At 38.3% G+C, this 13,071-nt stretch overlaps 2 protein-coding genes across 2 annotated transcripts; one reads left to right on the top strand and one right to left on the bottom strand.

Moving 5' to 3' along the window:
• Window positions 1-542: 542 nt before the first annotated feature.
• On the bottom strand, window positions 543-11,289 carry LOC113233066. Its single transcript, XM_026468032.1, has 6 exons — window positions 11,152-11,289; window positions 4,195-4,283; window positions 4,039-4,135; window positions 3,294-3,474; window positions 2,166-2,279; window positions 543-724 (listed from the first exon to the last, which is right to left on the bottom strand). The coding sequence occupies exons 1-6, from the start codon at window positions 11,287-11,289 to the stop codon at window positions 543-545; spliced, it is 801 nt and encodes a 266-aa protein (XP_026323817.1).
• On the top strand, window positions 6,254-9,247 carry LOC113233065. Its single transcript, XM_026468031.1, has 2 exons — window positions 6,254-7,930; window positions 8,493-9,247. Exons 1-2 carry the CDS (start codon window positions 6,478-6,480, stop codon window positions 8,501-8,503), a joined length of 1,464 nt encoding a protein of 487 aa, XP_026323816.1. The 5' UTR covers window positions 6,254-6,477; the 3' UTR covers window positions 8,504-9,247.
• Window positions 11,290-13,071: the final 1,782 nt, after the last annotated feature.

Genomic DNA, 13,071 nt, shown 5'->3' with positions numbered 1-13,071 from the left:
TTTTCTTTACGATTAGCGCCATCTACCCACATTAGGAAGCGTTAATTTATAAATTAGTTTGTAATACACGATGCCATCTATTGACACGCATATTTGAAGTTTAGAAAATAATTTTAGCTCATATTCTTATATTTCATATTAAAGGTGAATTAATTAATATTTTCAGCCATTTACATAATATAAACTACTTCCAGGCCGTTGATGGAAGACGGAATTTTAAACTTTTTCAGAGTTGCGATCTGCAGTATGGAGATTAACAGTCCCCTTGAATTATGGTTTAAAGTTAGCTAGTGGCGAAAACCGCACAGACTTTTCTTAGGTTCATCCCAAATTCTGTAAATTGACGACCTTAGGTAATTTGTACTAAAACTTTGTTCCGTTTTGATTTGACTGTGTGCTCCAGCTAGTATAAAATTATGCTTGTAATATATCGTAGCAGACATCCTTAACATATTAGCGCGTCGATGAGATCGATCCCCATTAGTATACGTTACATAGACTGTTCACTGCCATTATGTGAACAATAGGCTTTAAGCATCAACTCACTCGTCTTTATCCTTAACAGAGGCGAACTTAAAAGCTTCCAGCTCAGCCATGAGTGTAGTCTGCGTGTGTTCAAGTTGAAGCTTCTCCTCCTCCGTGGTCTGCTGTAGATACGCCAGGCGCTTCGACGTCTCCCTTTGCGCGCGGAAACGATCGAATACTTCTTCTGCGTCTGTTACTCCTGTTTTAGGAAACAAGTGATTATCATCTACTTTTTTTATTATACCAAGGGACGGGTGGGACAAGTTGTGTGCAGGGTACTAAGCGACATGCCTATCCATGACAGTTGCAGTGCCACTCAGAGCATCTAAGAGGCTATGCCACTGCGCCCGTCACCCTGAGACATAAGTTGATAAGTCCTGAGTACCTGTAATTTCACCAACACCCTTATCTTTTTTCTATTTAATTCTCACATTCCTGCTTGGCAGCAGAAATGGGTAAAGTGGCAGAATACTTCCCTGGACGAATTGTTCTGCGACTTAATGTCAAAATATGACATGGTCTCTTTATATTCTTAACTGCGGTTACATTAAGGTTAATTATGCTATTAATATTCCGAAATAAACGATACTCGGTATATAATATGAACCGGATGTAAAGTAGTAATAAGTAATTGCCCGATTTGTAACCAGAAAGTTTCGAGTACCATCATCAGCAAGAATCTTTCATAATCAAATGCTAATAAAATTATTCTAATTACTCTTCAAATACATTTCTAGTAAACCGTAATGGTTCTATGTGATCCACATTGGGTACCTTAGATTCGTGTCCAGTTGGACGTCTAAGGGCGGGTTCCCATTATGCCGTGACGACAGATAGTCCTGCAGTTTAAAGTGTCGTGGCCTGTATATTTAAATGAAGTTGTTCAGACAGTACGACACGACTAACTGTCGTTCACGACTTTTTTGACGTTACGTCGACAGACTGTCGTGACAATCAGAAGAGCTAGAACGACAGTCGTCTGACGATAAATAAACGTCAAGATAAAAATGTGACGACAGATAATCGCTGCTTCAAACTATTCTGTCACGAAAACGACAAGGTGGCTGCAGTGAACCAATAAATTGTCGTCACGTTCCAGTGGGAACAGCTACATATCTTTCTACATTACTTTTGATAATGGCGACTCTCCTTACCGACCCTTAAGGTATACGAGAAGCGCACTATGACCTGCGCAGGGACCATCTAAGTCAGGTTTCTAACCCCAGATCAGCCCGTCTGCACTGCGTCCTCTGTAAGGCCTTAGGTGAGCCGCCCCAGGTGCACGTATAGCGCCCTCCCTATTTTCCCGATAGGTATCGGAGCTGTAGGCACGCTGACTAATGGTTGCCACCGCTGAGCCGTCGACTCTAATCCGACAACCAAATCTCCCTTGGTGGCGGAGCTGTAACGCACGCTCACTACGTGACATCGAAAAACAGCGTCTCTCCAGTTCCGAAATTCCTACGCGGTTGGAAGGACCGGAGGATGTCTAGCTAGGATCTAATGGGAATAGCTAGACACGACAGTCGTTCAATGATAAAATAAACATCCACGACAGATAGTCGTCACAGAGAGTCAACGATACATAAAACGTTACGACATAATGAGAACGCGTCTTTAGTGTTGATACAAATACTTACCAGTAAGTTTCATTAACCTCTGGAAGATGTCCTCCATCTGCTGAGCAGCAGTGGCTTCTTCGGTGATCACATCGCCTTCTGTTGATCTGTTCGATTCCGTGCGAATTGGGCGCGCTGGAAATAATATCAAAATCATTACAAATTGTTAAAAACAATACCTAGATCATATATCGTAGAATAGAAATGCTCGACAACATTTCGACCTCTCCTACGTAAAGCATCGTATGTCGAAATTGCCAAGTTTACAATGAGCGTTTTAAAGTTTGGATTTGGGAATTGAATTTGTGGTTGTTCATCTAACCGATATCTAGGATACTCTATGTGAGTAACGAGTTTTGCCGAATAAAACTGAGACATGCTAAAGTCACGTGTTATGCTCATTTTAGTGAATTCAAAACTTTAAAACGCTCTCTTGTAAACTTGACAATTTCGACATACGATACTTTACATAGGAGGGGTCGATTTTAGTTATTGATCTACGTAACAACGTATCATGAATTCGAGATAAAAAACTTAATTACAAATTATTTTTTAAATGACCGACCTCAAAAATTCGTGGAATTACATCTATTTGCCAAGTTTTATTGAAATCGGTTACCGGAAAGTCCCCTAGTTTGCCACCCTTAGAAGTGGGATATTTTCTACAAATTTAAATGGGATCAATACCGAGGTATCCTCTTTCCAACAAAAAAAAAAACAATCGTCAAAATCGGTTCACAAATGTTGTAATGAGTATAGAGTAGAATATAGATATGAATAGAATGATATATAGATACAGTCGAATTCTCCTTCTTTTTTAAGTCGGTTAAAAATCCTCCCATAAAATGTTCACGATCCATGCGGTTTTTGTACGAGTGCGTAAATTTTTTTTTTTTGCTACAATCGTTTATTATCACGTGTACAATTGTCATTTAAAGTTACTGTTTTTTTTTTACTTTTCGTTACACTTGTATAATGTAAGGTATGGTAGGAAGCGCGTGATTGGTCCATGAGACGGAGAGGTACAATTCTATAAAAATTAAAAGTATTTTTAACCAGTGCGATTACAACCTGCAGTTTTCAGGATAGTAGTTACAGACATGGATCAATTACAATAAGCTGATGTGGTGTAGATAGGATTTTTTTTACCAGGCGGTGGAAAGATCCTCTTTTCAAGTTTCTCCAGTTCTCTTTTCCTCTCTTCGAACCTCTGCGTGAAGTAGGCTCGCTCCGTGACCCGGGCATGTTCTGCATCATGCGCACGCGCAGCCTCCGTTCCTGTAGCAATAGATGCGCGCATACGCATCTCCGTTGCTTCTTCACGAACAAACTGAGGACGAATCAAATTACAGTTAATGTTTAAAAATAGATTTATGGAATAGAACAGGTTTCTTCGCTCTTTATTCATTAATTTCTTGTGTATGGGTCAGAAAGTGTCCACGTCCGGACATTGGTCTTATTCTAAAAACAGACAGAATTATGATCCTTATTGAAAAACCGCTGGGCTTGAACTTTTTGATCAAAGGCTGGTGCTCCATGTTGAAATTTAAAAAAGTGTATATAGATTTATTTTTTCAAGAGCCGTAAACGCATAAATCATATTGTTGGCATTAATACAAACAAGAAAGCACTTATATATATAACAAAATCTCCTGAAATAACTCCTTTTTAGGATTATTATACCTGTCTGAGTTGTGTTATACACAACAAAATACGAAAAACTATAAACATTTTGATTTTAAGAAGATAAAATCAAAGCGTGGGAGTTCACGCCTGATGAAGGATTCAGTCACTTCGTTGGTAGTACCTATATATACATTTGCATGACTTGGTGCATTCTTGATTATTCTTTTACAATGTTCTTATTGTGTGTCGTTGTACTACATATACACACCTCCAATTTCTTGATTTCATCTCTCTGGTTTTTCAAAAGCTGCTCCATATGACTCAAAGAACTCTCGAATTTCACAGAGTCGTCAACCAGCGCCTGTCTGTAACGAACAGCATAGCATTTTAATTCAGTTTTTTTTTCCTTATTATTTTTCCTTACCTGATAGAAAAGTATTTCTTTTTCACTAATTCAGCTTCTGTCCATTGAATGAGGACTTTGTGGATCTCATTTTCCAAGTGTGAAACGTTCTGAAAAGTAAATTATCAGATAATAACTTACTTCTCTATGACTGATGTAGCAAAAGATATTTTGTTGTGAAAGATCAATAATTAGAAGAGCCAACTTACTTACCTATTTCTGCCGCCAAGCAGTAATGTGAACATTACTGCGTTCCGATTTTGAAGGGTCAAGGTGCTGATGGGTGCAAATTACAGGAACATGGGACTTCTCAAATTATATATAATAATAATAACGCACACACTCAACATAGATCTCTCGAGTCTTCCTTGTATAGCGGCGGAGAGCGGTTGTGCGGCTGTGCGCTCGCTGATTGTTGTTTTGAATTTGTGCTCGTGCTGCTGTGATTGGTGAGCGGTGTCGGTTTCGTTTTCTTGTCGCTCTTGAACGGCTCTTACCTGTTTTCCTCCCCTCGGGGGGAGTGCGACCGAGATAGCAGCTTGGTGCTCTGTGTGGATTTTGTGCGGCGATTTGAGTAACTACAATTGTCGTGCCGCCGAGCGGCTCGAACCGACGACCCGAAATCCGCAGTCAACCGTTGTTGCCGTTCGACCACAATCTACCTGACATCACGCCGCGAAATTAGCTGTAGCACTGAGCGCGCTACTGACGTCACTTACACTTCGTGCTACTACGTTTGGGGGCGGGACGCTACGGCTCTACGACGTGCTTCGTGCTACGTGAACTTTACTCTACGCAAACCCTGCTACCTGTTAAGTGGCTAATTCATAATTCATTGTTAAACTTTACATTACTGATTAACATCTTGGCGTTGTCCTACGACTCTGAAAAAAAAAAATCGATTCATTCGATATGCCTCTAAAGAGAACTCCCCCCCCAGCCCACCGCCTCCCCTGCACGTAGCGAGTCAGAGCCAGACCTTGCGGGTTCTACACCATATGGCAAAGAACATTCCGTAACCTTTAGACAGAAACGACCTCGTGAAGAGATAACCCTGAATGATCTTATGGATAATATGAGGTCTATGTTTAAAGAGTTCAAGGAGGAACAAGACCATAAATTGGCCAATTTACAGTGCTCTGTTACTGATATAAGAGATCAACAGGACAAAAAATTAAATTCTCTTCAAAATTCAATCACAGAAATAAGAAAACAGAACGAGGATATACATTCATCCATAGAGTTTCTCTCTCAACAAAACACGGAACTGAAGGAAAAGGTTCTCAAGATGGAGAAAGAGCAGAAAGAATATACAAATAGTGCCTATATTAGAAACCTGGAAGAAAAACTGGAAACTTTTGAAAGACAAAATAGGTCATCTAGCATTGAAATCCGTAACATTCCAGTTCCTAAATCTGAAACAAAGGAAGACCTTTTAAAATTATTTCAAAAAATTATATTAGCTTTGAACGTTGATGCGGCTCCTTCAGATATTTGTGATATTTACAGGGTCAACACTAAGGTGCCGACATACAAGCCTATTGTTTGCAACTTAAATAGTATACTTGTAAAGGAAAAGGTGTTAACGAGCATAAAGAACTTTAACAATGCTCACAGAGATAATAAATTCAGTACAGAACATATACATATCCAGGGGGCTTCTCAGCCTATTTTTATTTCTGAGAATTTAACACCAAAAATGAGAAGATTATTCTTTCTCGCGAGAAGTTTTGCAAACACAAATGGCTACTCTTTCTGCTGGACCTCCCGTGGAAGGATATATTTGAGAAAAAAAGAAGGTGAAAACACTGTTCGTGTAGACTCCGAAACGGATCTAGCAAAACTGGAGAAGAAGAAGTGACTAGTTTTCGTTAACCATGAAAATAAGAGACCTTTCCTTTTCGCATTCCTTTTAATTTTTTTAATTATTTTGTGCTATTTACTGTTTTTTAGTTTTTTTGGCCTTCTTGGATTCTTAATCATTTCTTTCTTAGCTATTTTTACATATTTTATCAAATTGCACATAACATACTGTCAAATACACTATACACTAAAAAACTCGAAGTTACACAACCATCCACACACACTTTACAGTCTTACACACCCAAGCTCCAAACCACACATCTTAAACACAATTAATTGTCCACTACATGAAACACATTTCCATACTTGCAGTCCATCATATAAAATAACATATGCTCAAATTATAAAATGTAAAATAAAAACAACCACACCTAAAGATATACAATTTAACTGTTCAAATGATCCCCTAAATTGCTTCAAATATAATTTATCAAATTTATTATGAATATCGACCAATTAAATAATGACGTAGATGATTTACAACATTACGATTCTTTCTATTGTTCGCCAGATGAGTGTTTATCGTACATTGATCCTACCCGAAATAGTCTAAAAATTTTTCATGTGAATATAAGAAGCATAAACCGAAATTTTGATGAACTTACATTATTCTTAAACAGACTGGACTTAAATCCGGATATAATTATTTTAACCGAGTGTTGGCTCAGCAAAGTGGTTAATATTCCGGACCTCATTGGCTTCAACTCCCATCGTTCTACTACACAAAATCAAAATGATGGTGTAATCATATTTGTCAAAACGCAGATTACTTGTGACGTATTAGTGTCAAGCCTGTGTGATGCTAGCGGTCTTACGTTCACTTATAAAAATACCATTGCATTTGTGGCTGTATATCGTTCGCCTGCAAACAAAAATATTGACAACTTCTTGATCTCTTTAAATAATTTGATTACTTCTCTTGCAGCTTACGAAACAATTGCGGTTATTGGCGACATTAATATCAATATTTTATGTGATACAAACGATCCTAAATCGGAGTCCTATTTGAATCTCCTCGCATCTCATGGTCTGTTACCTGCGCACTCGTTTATTACTCATGATAAAAGTTGTCTAGATCATATCATGCTTCGGTCTAACAGAAAAGCTGTTACTTTAGTTTTTGACTCTGGTTTCACAGATCACGCTCCGATTCTCACATGCATTGATCAAAATAAGAATATTTCTCACTCTAGCATACATTCACGTATTAACTACCAAAACGTAGTAAATGAAATAGCGCAAACTGATTTCTCACCCATTCTCAGTTGTAAAAATGCAAACATTGCTGCCGAAATGTTAGTGTCAAATATATCGATGTGTATAGTACATAATACCAGTGTTGTCAGGGTATCATGCAGGAAACGGATTACAAAACCCTGGATCACCCCGGGAATCCTAAGGTGTATCCGAAATCGAGACCGTTTGCATAAAATGGTAAAAAATAATAAAAATAATGTAATAATCAAAATTACATTCCTTAGGTATCGTAATTTTTGTAATAAGCTTTTAAAAAAATTAAAACGTATTTATGAGCAAAATGAACTACAAAAAGCTAAGCACAACCCGAAAGCCACTTGGAATGTCATTAAAAATATAAGTAACCTACGCACTAAATCCCTTCCGTCTAAAGAGCTGTTAAATCTAACAAGTGCACCTAAAACATCCTTAAATATGGTAAATAAATATTTTGGTAACATTGGCTACCACCTTGCATCCGGAGTCCGTCAGGCTCAACAGTTTTCGACAATTAGTATCAACAAACCGTCTCTACCTGATAATGTGAATTTGCTGGGTAACTCCATGGCACTCCTGGAGACAACTGAAAGTGAAGTAGACAATGTGATCGCTGGTCTTCGTGCTGACAGCGCCGTGGGATATGACGGAATTTCATCTACTGTTCTCAAATCCGCTCGAGGCCCTCTTACTCCTGTTATTACACATGTATGTAATCTTTGTCTTCGGTCAGGGGTCTTCCCAAACGTTTTTAAAAGAGCATTGGTGCATCCTATACATAAAGGTGGAGATAAGCGGGATCTTAATAATTACAGACCCATTTCTGTCCTCACTTCCTTGTCGAAAATTTTAGAAAAGATTTTAAATGTGAGATTGACCGGCTTCCTAGATAGATATAATATTCTGTCTGAAAATCAGTATGGGTTCAGGAAAGGTTTGTCAACTGAAGATGGGGTTATTAAACTCACCGATTTCATTGTTAAAAATATAGATAAAAAATATAAAGTCATTGGAACATTCCTTGATCTATCGAAAGCATTTGATACCGTTTCTGTACCCATACTGACACACAAAATGGAGGCTATCGGTATAAGGGGAGTGGCTCTAAATATTTTTCACGATTACCTCATGGGACGTAGACAGTGTGTAAAGGTGGATGCTTTTGTTAGTGACGATGAATATGTAAGTTACGGCGTTCCTCAAGGAAGTGTGCTTGGGCCTACCCTGTTCTTGATATATATAAATAATCTCTGTCAAATGAAAATCCCAAACTGTAACATAATTACCTACGCTGATGACACAGTCCTGTTGACTCATGGGGTCACGTGGGAACATGCCCGTGAGCATACTGAGAATGCACTGCGTAAAACTGCTAACTGGCTTAGTGAAAACTTGCTTACTTTAAATGTCAATAAAACTAAATATATTACCTTTTCTGCATCTAAAATTACTCAACCTAAAATAGATACCTTCAATATTAAAATGCATAACTGTGATATCTTTGATGACTCCTGTGCCTGCCTGAATTTGACTCGTACAGAAACTATTAAATATCTCGGCGTTCACCTCGATAGCACCTTAAGCTGGTCGACACATCTTGATACTATGACATCTCGTGTTCGTAAACTCATGCCTGTTTTTAGAAAATTAAGAGTTTCTGCCGATTGGAACACATTAAAGATGGTATACTTTGCCCTAGCGCAGTCTATTTTGACATATTGTATTCCGGCCTGGGGTGGTGCTTGTGCTTCCCACTTTCTAAAGCTGGAAAGAGCGCAGAGAACTGTCCTTAAATTAATAACCAAAAAATCGTTCCTATATCCAACTACTAAGCTGTACATGGACTGTGAAGTTCTCACAGTAAGACAACTTTATGTCCTTCAATTGATACTACGTAAACACTCTTCTCTCCCTTTAGATGTCAATATAATAAACAAACGCATGAAATATAGAGTATGTCAACCCATCCCCCATAAAACTTCTCTTGCGGCTAGACAGTACTATGTTCGCAGTTCCTCTGTATATAATAAAATAAACAAAATTCTGGATATCTACACCTTACCATTAAGAAAGCTTAAACCTACATTGAAGGACTGGTTACAGAAACTAAGTTTTGCTGCAACGGAGGACTTAATTACTAAACCATGGTAAAGCTTTTATATACATAGTTCATATATATACATAAACTGATTTTTATGGACTGAATCCACACGTACACAAACACGCACACACACTAACACACACACTTACACACACACACACGCACACACACACACACACACACTCATACACAGACACTCACGTTCCTTCACACCACACATAGTTTATTATAATTTATTTGTCATACTTTACCTGCACTCTCTTGTCGTGTTAAATGTCTTTGGCATTATAATGTCTGTAAGAAATCTGGAGGAAGACGTAGCGTCTGTCATACAGTTTTATTAAAAACTAGTACGGGCGCTATAGATCAACCATACTTAAAATGTTCCTTAAATAATGTCATGTAATTTTTAAGATACCATGTAATTGTATTGACTCAATAAAAAGATATTATTATTATTAGATCTGCACTAGGGAAACCCTGTGTCGCGAGTGCCATGGACACACACATAGACAATCACAAATTACACCCAAACTCACGAGAGAAATAAATGTAGGCCATACAAATATTTCTCCCGACCCGGGAATCGAACCTGGGACCTCTGCGTGGCAGTGGCAGGCATGATAACCGTTCGGCCACGGAGGCCAGTGATAGTGCCCCTCAGATCTTTGCGATTCTAATTTCTGAGTGGCACAATGAGTGCTAGGGCCAGGCGTGTCACTTACCATTTAGTTCAGTTTTTAATCCTCGAAGCAAAAAGAGGTTGTTATAACACGTTGTATACCATTGTGGAACGCAAATAAAGATATTGTGCTGTGCTGTGCTGTACTACGAGTACATTCTATAAGTTAGAAGCCTTTTTTTGTTTGTCTGATGGATTGATCTCAAAGTGTTTATTTAATTTGAAGGCCTACTTAATCGGGATGGTTTTCAGCGTCATTAATGAATATCATCATCAGCTCGTTTCCCATTTAGTGTAGGGATCTCAGTCACACAGTGAATATTTATTTTGTTTCCACCTGTCCCATGGACTTGAAATTTACTATAGTATGGAAATTATTCTAATAATACCATTACAATAATATGATAACCTTTATCAGATGCTGCAACCAGGATAATCAGCAAATTACCCAATTCCTTAACAACTTACCGTAGAACTATCGTATTTGGGTTCATTAAATTGGTCTCGACGAGTTATTAGCTTATGGATAGTGACGTAAAGCGTGAAACACACAGAGAACGGGTGCGGGTCGGGTGCGTGACAGGTCGGGAGTACGGCGGTTGTAATTATTATTATTACGTGTCTACACAGATTAGACCCGCCGTGCTCCCGACCCGACATGCGCTCGACCCGCACCCGTTCTCTGTGTGTTTCACGCTTTATTAACTTTTTTTATAATATCAAGTGATGGGACGAACAAGGCGTGGGCCTGGTGGTTGGTGACACGCCTGTCCATAACAGTTGATGTGACACTCAGAGCATTAAATCACAGAATCTGAGGGGCACTGCCACTGCACCTGTCACCTCGTGACATAAATCACCAAGTCCCATGTGCCTATATAATCTCCAGCATCCTTACCCTCCAAAACCGGAACGCAGTAATGCTCATATTACGGCTTGGCGGCAGAAATAGGTAAGGACTTTTTGGAGTGTACTGTTTTGAATCGAGGGTTTTTTAATTTTGTTTTGTTTGTTGTACATTTATTTTGTATCACGTCCAGTCAATACTTGCACCGTCATTTTAAAGTCCAAATCTAAGTAACTATGAAAATAGACAAACCTTCCTCGCCGCACTGTGTATTTTAGACTTCACAAGCTCTCCTTTTGTGCTTTCGATGAGCAAATATTCGTACTCCTTCTCCAATTCTTTCAGCTTTGACTTTTTCTTTCTTCTCTCGTATTTTAGGAGATCTAGCATCTTCCTTTGTTCGATTACCTTTAGATCTAGATTATGCATTATCTGTGAGAAAGACATTTATTAATTAAGCTGAATGAAGATATCATATCGTCGCCTTACTTACTCAAACTCGTATCTTAAAGAACAAAGTTACTGAAATGCTAAGAATGGATTGTATATGCATACAAATTTTGCAGCTCGATTTCACCTCATATTTACACACTGGATTTGACATATTCTCAAAGTAATGCATCCTAATTAACACCCTTGATAAGAAATATAAAATAAATAGAAAGTTTTGCTATCTCCTGAATAAATCGCTCTTTGTACGATACGAGTTTGAGAAAAGGCATCGATACGTGATTGTTTATTTCACTCATTAGTGATATTAATATATTCATCACCATCGTTAACTTTATGTATTATACTTTTTTTTAAAGCATAACGTCTTCTCCAACGAAAATATTTAGGCTCCAATTTGCTAGTTCATTACGCTGGCCCGATAAGCCTTATGGACTTTACGTGCTTTCAAACCTAGTGTAGATAGATCAAGGAACTTGGGTTATTAACTGGAGTACTTTTTTTATATCCTTGGAAACCTGATGCCTAGATATCGTCCAAAATTACCTGATCAGTATTCTTATTCCCAATGGGACAAACATCATTCAGATATTTCTTGATTTGGATCTCTTCGTCGCTGACGACAGCTCTGGCTTGCGCTAGTTCATTGATTCTCAGTTTGATTTCCTTCTTCAGCGTGTCTATCAGGTTATTGTTTTGTCGTTTCTCTTGCTCATTCTCCTCGTAGTAAGATTTGCGTTGGCCCTCTTAAAAATTAACGTAATATGTATAATTCAGTCTACATAAAAAAGCAATTCTTGAGTCTTCTTCACAAAGTCACAAATTCACATAAGGGGAAAGTGGGCAGTGATCCCTTTAGCATGCAGGTAGTATCAATCTATGACGTTTGAAATAAATATTGTTAAAGTGAAATGTATTCAATGTATATTTAAAAGCGCAACCCTGAGTTTCTTGCTCATACTTCTCAGGTGACTCTGACTTACGAAAGAGCAGTAGACTTTAACTACTTAGACGATTTCAAGTGTAATTTGCTTACCTATGAAATAAAGATGGTTTGAATTTGAATTAGTCGGAAAAAGTTATACATTCATGTAATAAGAGTAAAAAAGTCGTTATGTGTTTTGCATCAGCTGTTTCTACTTCCGTATGGAAGCGTCAACGTCCGAACGGCAACATGAAAATGATTGTAACCTAAGTAGAGATGGGCAGTGGATTAAAATCTAATCAACCCGTCACCGAGTTAGTCACCAAAGCCTTAACAAAAGTTTTAACCCATTTCTGCCCAAAATCAAGGGCTGAAAAGGCGAATACGGACTTCATTTTATAATATCAAGTGACAGGACTAACAAGTCGTGCGCCTCATGGTAAACTACACGCCTGTGTATAACTGTTGCAGTGCCACACAGCAGCAGCTAAATCGCAAAGATCTGAGGTGCATTGCCACTGCGCCCGTGACTCTGAGACATAAGTTGACAAGTCCCATGTGCCTGTAATTTCACCAGCACTCCTTACACTTCAAAACCGGAATATAGTAATACTGACATTACTGCTTGGCGGCAGAAATAGATAAGGTACGTATTTCTTTGGACGAGCTCTTTCACAAGCTATTGAATTTGGTATAATTCCATACTTATTACAAATTTCGGTGTAAAATATCTTTTGTAGACGAAAAAGAGGCAACTCCACAATATTGCAATTCTGTGGATTGTCACTACTAAGAAT

This window comes from Hyposmocoma kahamanoa, unplaced genomic scaffold, assembly GCF_003589595.1.
Source record: "Hyposmocoma kahamanoa isolate Upper Pololo Valley unplaced genomic scaffold, ASM358959v1 78, whole genome shotgun sequence".
Lineage (NCBI taxonomy): Eukaryota > Metazoa > Arthropoda > Insecta > Lepidoptera > Cosmopterigidae > Hyposmocoma > Hyposmocoma kahamanoa.
Note: the sequence above shows the minus strand (reverse complement) of the source record. Positions and strands in the feature narration are given on the sequence as shown.

Coding starts and splice junctions, on each gene's coding strand:
- LOC113233065 (XM_026468031.1), top strand. CDS start 6,478: ATGAATATCGACCAATTAAATAATGACGTAGATGATTTACAACATTAC.
- LOC113233066 (XM_026468032.1), bottom strand. CDS start 11,289: ATGCTAGATCTCCTAAAATACGAGAGAAGAAAGAAAAAGTCAAAGCTG. Junction 4,136..4,194: donor AAGAAATACTTTTCTATCAG/GTAAGGAAAAAT, acceptor TGTTCGTTACAG/ACAGGCGCTGGTTGACGACT. Junction 725..2,165: donor GAGGTTAATGAAACTTACTG/GTAAGTATTTGT, acceptor TTCCTAAAACAG/GAGTAACAGACGCAGAAGAA.